The sequence below is a fragment of the Callorhinus ursinus genome, unplaced genomic scaffold, assembly GCF_003265705.2.
Source record: "Callorhinus ursinus isolate GAN/ISIS: 27379988/994484 unplaced genomic scaffold, GSC_fseal_2.0 scaffold4, whole genome shotgun sequence".
Taxonomy (NCBI): domain Eukaryota; kingdom Metazoa; phylum Chordata; class Mammalia; order Carnivora; family Otariidae; genus Callorhinus; species Callorhinus ursinus.
The window spans coordinates 61058818-61070544 of record NW_027397066.1 but is presented as its reverse complement, the minus strand read 5'-3'; the positions used below and the strand labels follow the sequence as shown (position 1 = coordinate 61070544).

Here is an 11727-nt window from a genome sequence, read left to right as displayed (position 1 = left end):
ATGTCTCCCTACCTATTACTTATTTCCTAAAAATGATAGTATGAAACACATTAAGGTAGAATTTATCTAACTGTAGTTTTGACAGATGGCATCTCAGTAATCAAAAGGGAGAAACTGTGAGTGAAATAAAAAGGAATTCTGTTCAATAAAAATTCTCTTTAGCTCACAGGGTTTAAAAAAATGTTTACCACTGTGCTTACAATCACGAATTACTATAAAAATGATAAGCAGTATGTCATATGTGACCTTCCTCTTTCCATCACGCCTTTGGTTTTTTTAAAGAGAATCAGGATTCTGATTCATTACTTTGATTTATTGTTTTTCTGTTTTCTACCTCATTAATTTGTTTGTATCTTTATTATTTCCTACCCTGTGCTTTCTTTTACTTTTTTTTCTTTTTGTGTTAGAAATTTAGTTCACTTATCATCATTCTGTCATTTTTATTGAAATAGGTGTTTAAGGCCAGGAGTTTTCCTTTTTTCACTGCTTTACTGTCTCTCAGATGCTTATGTAGTGTGTTCATTGTCATTATTTTTTGGAAGTTCTTTAATTTCCCTTTATATTCTCTTTATCACACAACTTAATAGGAGGTCTTTGAATTTCCAGGTGGAAAGGCCTTTTTGCTTTAGGGTTTTCATTTCAAAAATGAAAAATGGGGTTTTCATTTCTACTTTTATGACTTTGTGACCAGAAAATGTTTGTAACATTTTTACTTTATGACCCTGCTGATCTTTTTTTTTTTTTTAAGATTTTATTTATTTATTTGAGAGAGAGAGAATGAGAGATAGCATGAGAGGGGGGAGGGTCAGAGGGAGAAGCAGACTCCCTGCCGAGCAGGGAGCCCGATGTGGGACTCGATCCTGGGACTCCAGGATCATGACCTGAGCCGAAGGCAGTCGCTTAACCGACTGAGCCACCCAGGCGCCCTCTTTTTTTTTTTTTAAGATTTATTTATTTGAGAGAAAGAGTGCGTGTGCACGGGGGCGTGGAGGCAGAAGCAGAGGGAGAGGGAGAGAGAGAATCTCAAGCAGACTCTGCGCTGAGCACTGAGTGCAGAGCCTGGTGCCAGGCTCGATCTCACCACCCTGAGATCATGACCTGAGCCAAAACCAAGAGTCCCATGCTCAACTGAATGAGCCACCCCGGCGTCTGTGGAACCTGCTGATCTTTTATTTGTGTCCTAGAATATCATTGGTTTTTGTCAATGTTCCTTCCATGTGTGCTTGAGAGGAAGGTATATTCTCTATTATCAAAGTGTTGTGTTTGATGTATATTGAGAAGTCTACCTTAGTGATGATTTCATCTAAATCTTTTATATCCTTTCTTACTTTTTGTCAGCGTGACTTATCTCATACTGAGCAGTCTGTTAAAGTCTCCTCATCACTGTGTTTCTCGTCCTTAACGCATCTCCTGTAATGTATGTTTTATCTAAGGTGGGTGGTGTGTTAAATAGTACATAGAGTCAGTTGTATCTTTATTGTGGATCGTGGCTTTTAACTTTTAAGTGCTCTTTGTCTTATTTAATACTCTGCCTTGAAGACTACCTGGTCTGGTATCAGGATTTTAACTGGTGCTTTCTTACTGTTTTCATTCTCCTGGCAAATCTTTGTCCATCACTTTATTTGCAGTCTTTTTGAATCAGTGTCTTTAAGTGTCCTCTTGTATAGAGACAGAGTTGAAATTTTTTACGAGCCAATTTGAAAATCCTTTTTTTTTTGAATCGGCAAGTTAAGTCCTGTGATGTTTATTGATATGACTTTTATGTTTGGTCTACATTTTGTCACATTATTCTTACATTATCTTCTGGTGATAAAATTACTATATATTATATTTACTGTGGGTTTTTTGTTTTTATGTTTCTTCTTTTTCTTTAAAAAAATTTTTTTGTTGGGGCACCTCGGGCACTCAGGGTGGTGAGATCAAGCTCCCAGTCAGGCTCCATCTGGAGCCTGCTTAAGATTCTCTCTCTCTCTCTCTGTCTCTCTCTCTGCCCCTCCTCCCTGATCTCTCTCTCAAAAAAAAAAAATTTTTTTTTTGTCACTTGGGAAGGTTTGTATTTTTATTCTAGTGGTTTTCTTCACATTAATGCTTTTTGTAATACACCTATAGACAGACCCCTTTTCCTTTTACTTAACTCTTTGCTTTCTGTCAGTTTTAAATGATATTTTTTGACAACCAGTGGTCTTCTACTTTTCCTGTTTTTTATCACTTATCTTCCCATTTCAAGTTACATTTGTTCTCCTTTTTCACACATGTAATATTTATATATTATTCTTCAGTGTCACCTCTGTACCCATGTTTTAGTCTCAACTTTACAACTGAATAGGTAATGTTCACCATCAGACCTTTCGCACACTTCCCCCCCCCCCTTTTTTTTTTAAGATTTAATTTATTTGTCAGAAAGAGAGCGCACAAGCAGGCAGAGTGGCGGGAAAGGGAGAACCAGACTCCCTGCTGCAAGGAGCCCAGTGCAGGACTCGATCCCAGGACCCCGGGACCATGACCTGGGCCGAAGGCAGACACTAAACCTACTGAGCCACCCAGCCATCCCATGTTTTTTTTGTTTGTTTGTTTTTAATGCTCATGTTCATCTTTTTTTACAAATTTTATTTTAGAAAATTTAAAGCCTACAAAAAAACAGAAGATTTTCACCAGTTGTTCACCCTTTGCCATATTTACCAGTCATCTTCTGGTTGGATGAAGCCTCACCTCCTCTTGCGGATTCCTCAGAAGGTGCACATGTATACAGTGTTCTGGCACATTCTAAACTGTTTTTCTATGGCTTTGACTCTTTCAAAAATCTTGGCAGGATATAGCTGGTTTGTACTTTCTTTCCTTGTGTTTCTTTAAAATGTTGGCTACTATTGCCTTGCTTTGTATGTTATTTTTGAATAATATGATGGCCATCCTGACCCTCTTGCCTTTGTAAATTATTTCATCTTTTTTGCCTGAAGGCCCTAAGGACTTTTTCATCTTTAAATTCTAAATATGGTTTTATTAGGATATGTTTCAGAGTTGATCATTCTTGGTCGCTATTCCCTCGTGTGAAAAATGTGTAGTAGATTCAGGGCTTCCTTTATTCCTAGGAAAGTTTCTTGGGTTATAGTTTTAAATAATAGTTCCGTTTCAGGGTTTTGACTTTTTTTTCTTCAGGGACACCAATGATGTCCGGTCTCCTTTGCCTGTCTCCCCTCTCATTCACTTTCTTTTTCAGCCTTTTCACTGGTTTTCCTCCGTTTTCATCTTCTGTTCTCCTGATTTTCTTCAGGGCCTTTATTAAGGTTTCATTACAGTCTGCCCTCCCCTGGCCTCCTCTGTAATTTGGGCTTCCTTTCTGATACAATATTGTCCTTTTCTTCTCTCTCTTTCCTGATTTCGGCCAACTCTCCTTTCATTCCTTCCTGCTTGCTTGCTTATTTTACGTGTGTCTTGGCTTTACATTTCTGATTCAAGGGTGATTTTTCATATGCTCAAATGCTTGTTTGCGGATATCTAGTTTGGTTTGCAGTGTGGTGTTACGGTTTTCTTCGACCTCATGATTGTCAGTGCAGTGGGAGGGGGATACTTTTTATCAGCAGAAAAGATTTTATTCACATTTTCTGATACCTTGTAATAGTTTTGTGTGGCTGTGGCCTGCTCGAGTCTATTCCTGTTCATCTTGTGGACAGGACTTAGTTTGAGAATGCCCTCTTGTGGGCAGCTTCTGTCATGCCTGGTGGTGGGGGAGTGGGAGGGGTAGAAAGAGGGTTGGCATATCCTGCTGCTCTTTGTTTCTGCCGGTGCCTGAATTGTCCCTACTCCCTCCTTCGTGGCCATGTCTGCTGCAGGGATCATCTCTTCTTCTCCGGAAACACTGCTTCTCTGAGGCTGCTACTTCTGGCCCCCCTCACCCTCAAGCTGTTACCGGATAGCCAGGGCTGTGGACTACCTAGTTGCCACCGGAGCCTAACATCTTGGCTTCTCCTGCTCACTTTCTGGGGTGCATATGTGTGTGCTGCCTCCAGCCCTCTGCTCCCCCTGCTCCTTTTCAGTTTTCCAGTGTCTCCTCTCCCATTCTGCATACCTACATGCCCACAGGGCTGGCGGGTGGACGGTAGGAGCAACTTGGGAAAACATTTTCCCTCTGCTAACAGATGATTTGAAGGTTGTAGTAATCTCTGTCATCTAGGGATGCTGAAGGCATAGAGCCCATATGCTTCTATGCGTTTGTTCTCCTTGTTGATTTTATAGTTGTTTTCAGAGGATGAGGGGGAGATTTGGGATCAGGCCACCACTATTGTTCTCCAAACCCAGAAGTCTTCTTGGCCTAATCTAAAATTATGAGCACTGTTTGATATTAAAGAAGTTTTTCAGCTTTTACTAATGATTTCCGATTTGCTGATTTGTGAATTTTTTAAAACTAATTTGTGACTTTTCACTAAGGAGATACTTTCTACCATTATTTGACCATGTAACCAGAGTGCTAATCATCATCGTAATTAAAGTATTAGTTTTTGATTTTCAGGTTGTCCTTAATAAGCTACTTAGATATTAAAAGCAACAATTTCTACAATAAGATTCTATTCACTCATTAACTTTATGTAGTGATAAAATATTTCTGTATAAATATTTTCCTGGTAAAGAGTTATTACTAAATTTGAAATATGAACAAAGTCAGTTCCTCTTCTATGAATTTTGTTCTCATAATACCTTATTAATAAAGATTGAATCCCTGTCTTTTATAGATAAGAACTAAAAGAACCGAACAGGGAAGCACTCATATTTCAAGATCTCTAAGAAGAGGTAGCAATATTTAATATGGAACAAAAAGCTGGTGAATCAAATAATGAAGATCTTTTATCAAGTAGTGGCGTCACATCCAATGGAGGTGCGTATTCTTTATCAAACAAAATAGGAAAATTGGAATTAAGCAGCCTTCAGAATATTCATTCAGGCTGCTGGTTTTTAGTATGTTTTGGTTTTAACCGCCGGGCACAGACAGTGGTCATGAATGTTTATTGTTGAAAATTCTACTTTTTGAGGAAGAAACTGTTTAGTCTTTTAAAAATAACATATCTAGGGATGCCTGGGTGGCTCAGTCAGTTAAGCGTCTGCCTTTGGCTCAGGTCGTGATCTCAGGGTCCTGGGATCGAGCCCCGCATCGGGCTCCCTGCTCCTGGGGGAGCCTGCTTCTCCCTCTCCCTCAGCCTGCCACTCCCCCTGCTTGTGCTCTCACGCTCTCTCTCTCTCTGGCAAATAAATAAAATCTTCCAAAAAAAATGTTTTTTAAAAAATAAAAATAGCATATCTATTTTTTTTTTTAGCAAATGTTTACATTACTTTTTTGGTTTAAAAATCGTTTCCGTGTTGAGGGACTACAACGTGTTCCATGTTTCCCTAACACCTTCTCTTCCCTGGTCCACTCGCAGCCAGATTCCTGTGTCATTTTCACTCTTTTTCCCATGCCCACCCCATCCAGTCAGGCATGCTCCTTCTGGTGTAGGCAGTGGCTCTCGAGTCCATTCTTCCCTCTTCATCTCTACTGACCTAGTTCCGGCCCCCTCCCCTCTGCCCGAACCCATCTCAGTCGAGGATAGCCAGCAGGAAAACCGTAACAGGTGGGATAAATCGGCGGAACAGTGCAGGGAATTGGCAAGGAGTTGGTGTCGAAAGAGCTGAGAAGCCTCACAGGGGAAGAGGCAACCCAGGGAGGCACAGCCTGGGGCTGGAAGGACAATGAGAAGAGGAAGTGTTCCCAGGGCAGGAAAGCCAGAGCTCACACCTCCAAGAGGGCTGTCCGGAGGGAGCGGAAACCACCGCTCACAGCCAGCCAGAAGCCCAGCTGAGGCAGGTGAATGGCGTCGTGCCATGCGCAGCTTCTCTCCTCCTCCGGCCGGCCTCCAGGTCTTCCCAGCACCTCCCATGGTGACCTTCCAGGAGACAAGGGGGGAAGGGAGCCTGGGAAAAGTAGTTCTCTGCAACACACTGCAGACTAGGGGAGAGCTAGGGAATTGACTTTCTGACCATCAGGCAAGTGGCCTGCACGGTCCCTGACTGCTTTCCCTGCCTGTCTCTCTCATCTAAAAGAATGCACCCAAAGTTTTTTCACAATTACAGATCTGTTGTTTTACTGGTCTGCTTAAACACCTTTATTTCAGCACAGTTACTTTGAGAAATCTTCTGCTTTTTAGGATGCTTATGCCATTCTGAGATGCCTCTGTCCCTCCACCCTGCTGTACCCGTCTCCCCTGCCCACTCCACTCACCCACCTCCCCACACACTCTGTCCCTCGTACTCATTGGGGCATCAGCACTTAACTCCTGGGTTGTCTCTCCCTCCTCAGGCACATCATCATCCCAGGATATCATTGTCCTCATACATGACCCATCTGAGATCTTAGAGTTTCTCAACTTTTTTAGTTCTTTTCATCTCGACCTTGACTTTAGCCACCCCACTTCTCTTACTTGGATCTTATTACCAAGAACTATTAGACTTCTGAAATCCAACCTCCTGTCTTCCAGCCCTCTCACTCCCTTATTCCTAGAGCACCTGTTCTGCCTCATGAAAGGAGTGATTCTCAACCATGGCTCCATGTCAGAATCCCTTTTGAGATTTTAAACATTTACATGGCTTAGATCCACACCTAGAGATTCTGATTCAGTAGGTCTGGAATGGGGCTTAGGTACCACTGGATTTTTTTTTTTTTTTTAGACTCCCCAGGTGATACTGATTTCCAATATGGGTTGAGAACAACTGCTCTAGCTCTGCCATTTTCTCCTAAATCAATACCTCTTCTTATCCTCACTTTCTTCTTTGTATCATTTATTTTTTCAGCCAACCACTTGCCAATCTCTTCAACTTCCTTTTTCTCTTATTCTTCTGTTGCACTCTTACAGGAAAACCTCCATCTTTATCAGGCTGACCACCTTCTCCATTTTTGTACTGGGCTTCTGGAAGATTCTGCTAGAGAAAATACACAAATTGTGGATTTTCCATCAGTTTGTCACCTCACAGTCATAGTGTCCCATGTCATCTGTATCCTCGATACTGCTAGAGGAGCATTCAGTGGATAAAGTTTCAAAATCGATTTTTTTTTTATCATAAATTCACATGGATAACTCAAATTCAAATCCAGAACCATGGAGCTCTTCCTCATCTTCTCTCATTCCATATCTGCATCTCCCCTACAGTGAAATTCTAGTTTCCAAAACCTTCAGCGTATTTGTTCATTTTCTCTCTTGCACAGTCCATACAAAAGCGTTTCAGAATTATAACCATGCTACCACCGTGAACAACTTCCCAGCTAAGTGAGGCTCGTGAAGACCACAGAGTACTATGTTCTAAAGTTATTTGAAGGAACTATTTTCTTTGTGACATTATTTTACAAACTTTCTATACCTTTAGGTTTATTTCTGTTAGTATTCAACTTCATTTTATTTTTTGAATATGTATAACATGTATATGGCTCAAAAGTAACAACTTAATGAAAACACATATTCAGTAGAGTTTTGCTGCCATCCCTCTCCCTTCCACTCTATTTCTACCCATCCCTATACCGGTATAGCTAACCATTTTCATGAGTTTCTGTTTATTCTTCCAGGGTTTCTTTTTGTAAAAGTGAGCAATTGCTACCTCTCCCCCCGACATACATGTGCACATGCTTAACACATTCACTCTTACTTCTCCTTTCTTAGAAAGAGGAGGGAAATTAACCTCTACCTATTAAAGGGAGGACTATCAAAGAATTTAGGAACATATTTTCAAAGCACCACAGTTTGCCCACCTCTGGTCACAAATTACTTACATTTCTCTCACCTACAAAGTACATTCACTCTCTCCCAAGAAGGCCCTTAACAGTCTCATCCCATTACGGCATCCATCCATTCAAAGGCCAGAATCTTTTGAAATTAGATTCAGGTATGGATGAAGCTCCTCAGTTGTAAGTCCTTAAGTACAGCTCCCTGAGTCGAGCTCCTCTTAATCTGAAGACCTGTGACAGCCAGCGTACAGTGGCAGGCCCACATCTATCAAAACTGCCATTCCAAATGGGGAAAACAGGAGGCACATGGTCCATCACGATTCTGAAATCTAGCTGAGCACAGGTTTCCCATTCCCTGATTAGGACGCAGGCCTGGGAATAATTCCTCATGGTTCTTGGAGCCATTCTCTGGACTCTTGGGTCTAACTTTGAGACCTCCTCCTTCTTCTTTTTTTTTTTTTTTTAAGATTTTATTTATGTAATTGAAAGAGAGAGAAAGTGCATACCCAAGCATGAGCGGGGGGGGATGGGGGCAAAAGAAGGAGAAGCGGGTTCCCCACTGAGCAGGGAGCCAGATGTGGGGCTCCATCCCGATCCCAGGACTCTAGGATCTTGACCTGAGCCGAAGGAGGATGCTTAACCAACTGAGCCACCCAGGTGCCCCATGAGACCTCCTTCCTTTATATGAAAGATAGCATATGTTTTCAGCTGAGGGATTTCTCAGCCTTGCTTATGGGAAGGCCTCTCTTCATCTCACACTGTCTCTGTCCCTCAGTCCAAACCAGTGGTGTTTCTTGAATATAATTCTCTAATATCTCTGTGGTTCTTCTGTGAATCTTCCTGGGTTTTACTTTCTTATCTTCCCTTTAAATATTGGTATTTCTTCAGAGTACTCTTCTTGATCCTCTTTTTTCACTCTATACACTGCCTCTGGATGATCCCATTGACTTCAAGGATTCACTAGAATTCAAATGCTGATGATTCCCAAATCCTTATCTCTGAAGCAACACATACTCCTGAACTCACAAATCAAACAGCATTACTTGGATGTTGAAGCTCAAAACCCAAGAGAGATCTTTGACACTCCCCTGTCTTTTACTTACCACATATATTTCTCAAGTCCACACTCTTTGTGTCTGTCACCACTGTCTCCGCTGTAGGGTAGACGCTTGCCATTTCTTGCGTGCATCGTCGAAAGCCTTCTCTTACTCCATTCTCTACTTCAGTTTTATCCCCATCCAGTGCATTCTCCACACTGAAGCCAGAGAGCTTTTTCAAACCACAAACCTAGTTAACTACTACTCTCTTACTCTCAAATCCTCTAGTGACTTCCCGGAGCTTTCAAGATAAAATTCAAGCTCCTTGGCAAGACCAAAAGGTCCTTCAAGATCTGGCCTGTATCTTCATTCTCATATCTGGCTACTTCTTTCCTGTCACCTGGAATATCTGTGCTGTTTTAAGCCTCCTCACCAATAATTATGGTGCTGTCACTGCCTGCAATGCCCTTCCTCTTCTCCTTAATATACTTCAAGGCTCATTCAGCTCAGGTATCACTTGATTGCTATCAAGTAAAACTCCCTCCTCTTCCCTAATCTCCTTTTTACCTAGTGCTCGTCTCTCTCAGAGCCCTTGCCAATCTTTTACTCGTCTATTTTCCCCCTGAGACCTTAAACATCTTCAGGGTTCATTAAAGAAATCACCTACGATAATTTTTTTTTAAGATTTTATTTATTTATTCATGAGAGAGAGAGGGAGAGAGAGAGAGAGAGAGGCAGAGGGAGAAGCAGCCTCCCAAGGAGCAGGGAGCCCGATGCGGGACTCGATCCCAGGACTCTGGGATCATGACCTGAGCCGAAGGCAGACGCTTAACCATCTGAGCCACCCAGGCGCCCTAGGATAATGTTTACCCCCAAATTATTTTATTAGTAAGTTGATTGATTAATTCTTTAATATTTAGGTTCTTCAAGTCCATTTTTTATGTCATCTATTCGTGGTACAATAATTGAAAACACATCTTCAGCTGGGACATTGACACAAATTCCTTTTTTCCCCAAATATGAAGTGGAACTTGATTCTCCTAGAAAAGTCATCCCATACCCTGGAAAGGAACACATTGAACGTGTTTTGGAAGAATATTCACATCAAGTCAAAGATCTGCAGAAAAGACTAAATGAAGTGAGTTGCATTCTTTTATTCTAGTACTTTATGCCATTTGGGAATGACAGTGAGGCACAGTGCCTTGGAACAGAATCTAAACTTATTAAAAGAAACACTTAATGATGGATTTATTGGTTAAACTTGTTAATTTGGCTTATGCCTTGTATTTCAGTATTAAAAATTGGGCACATGAAGTTTATATACCTATTTTTCTTTTGTTAATAGTCAGAATGCCCTGGTTTCATGGCTAATTTTAATTAAACTTGAATAGCTCAAAATGTTATAATTAATGATGTTTATCTGTAATTATAATAATTGGTTCAGGCCTGCTGTCCGGCTATCATGATACATTGTTTTTCTTTTTAAACAAATGTTTTAAGATTACTTATTTATTTGAGAGAGAGAGCAAGAGAGCACACAAGGAGCGGGGAGGGGCAGAGGGAGAAGCAGACTCCTTGCCCAGCAGGGAGCCCAACATGAGACTCAACCCCAGGACTCCCAGACCATGACCCTAGCTGAAGGCAGATGCTTAACTGAGCCACCCAGGTGCCCTGATACCGTGTTTTTCTTTACAAAGCAGTTGTGGGGATAGGTTTTTAGATGTATGTGTATATATGATAACTAAATAGTATATTGAAGTTATTTGCTAAAAATTTTTAAGTAGTCTGTAGTCTGTCTAAAAGTGAAACTTACCATTGTACACAAAGCCTTTCATGATATAACCCCTCTCTGTACATTTTAGCTTCATCTACCTGTTCCCCAAATGTACCCTCCATTCCAGCAATATTTAGCTATTTGCTCTTCCCTGGAGATAGCATGTTTTTCTAAAGCTTCATGCTTTTGCCCAGGCCATTTCCTCTTCTTTAATTGTCTGCCTGGCAAATTCTTATTATCCATCAAGACTCAGCTCAAGCATTTCCTTGTCTGGAATCCTTTGCTCTAAGCAGCATTAGGTATATTCTCTGTACAGCTGCTGCCCTATGTGCACATGTCTACTGTAGTATTTAGTTCGTGTTGCTGTATTCATTAACACCTTGTTCTACCTCATTCAGACTCTATAAACACATTTAGGGAAAAAACTACAACTTTATTAAGTGCTAAAAGTCATGTACTATTGTATCATGTACAGGGATACAGAGATGAATAAGGTAGGACTCATAAGGGGTTCACAGACTTGAAGAGGATCTGGTATATAAACAAATAGTCATAATACCTTATGATAAGTTCACTAATAAAGAGGGTAGGTGGGTTGGGTGGTTGGATGGATGGATGGAGCGAGCCCAGAGATACCAGTGAGGGAAAGAAACAGTGTCTTAATTCATTTTCCCTGTCTATCCTCTGGCAGAGTATCTGACACTTGATTGGCTCCCAGTAAATATGTGTTAAAGCTCTAAATAAATAACAGGGCTATTTGGATACTTGTAATATTTAGCATGAAGCTCGTATGTAACACATGTGCTAGGTACTGGATATATAAAGCTGGAAAAGACACGGCCCTTTCTATGTACACATTTACAGTCTGTGGCTGAGATATTTATTTATTTATTTATTATTTTTAAATATTTATTTTTTTATTTTTTATTTTTATTTTATTATTTATTTGACAGACACACAGCAAGAGAGGGAACAGAAGTGGGGGAGTGGGAGAGGGAGAAGCAGGCTTCCCGCTGAGCAGGGAGCCCGATGTGGGGCTCGATCCCAGGACTCTGGGATCATGACCTGAGCCAAAAATCAAGAGTCAGATGCTAAACTGAGCCATCCAGGTGCCCCAAACCTCATTTATTCTTGATGCCTCTTTCCTGGTGTCACTTTATCACCATGTCCATCCATTG

At 41.0% G+C, this 11727-nt stretch overlaps 1 protein-coding gene across 13 annotated transcripts in view; it reads left to right on the top strand.

The window, feature by feature from the left end:
* CCDC158 (coiled-coil domain containing 158) overlaps nucleotides 1-11727 on the top strand; it is a 98338-nt gene that overhangs the window by 8876 nt on the left and 77735 nt on the right. For 10 of the 13 annotated variants that reach the window (XM_025887705.2, XM_025887698.2, XM_073891804.1 and 7 more), the window contains 2 exons: nucleotides 4725-4867; nucleotides 9696-9913. In XM_025887705.2, the coding sequence (XP_025743490.1) occupies nucleotides 4798-4867; nucleotides 9696-9913 (288 nt within the window). In that variant the 5' untranslated portion in view covers nucleotides 4725-4797. Of the gene's footprint in view, nucleotides 1-38; nucleotides 117-4724; nucleotides 4868-9695; nucleotides 9914-11727 lie in introns of those variants that run through there. The other 3 variants (XM_073891807.1, XM_025887704.2, XM_025887699.2) reach the window with 2 other exon arrangements.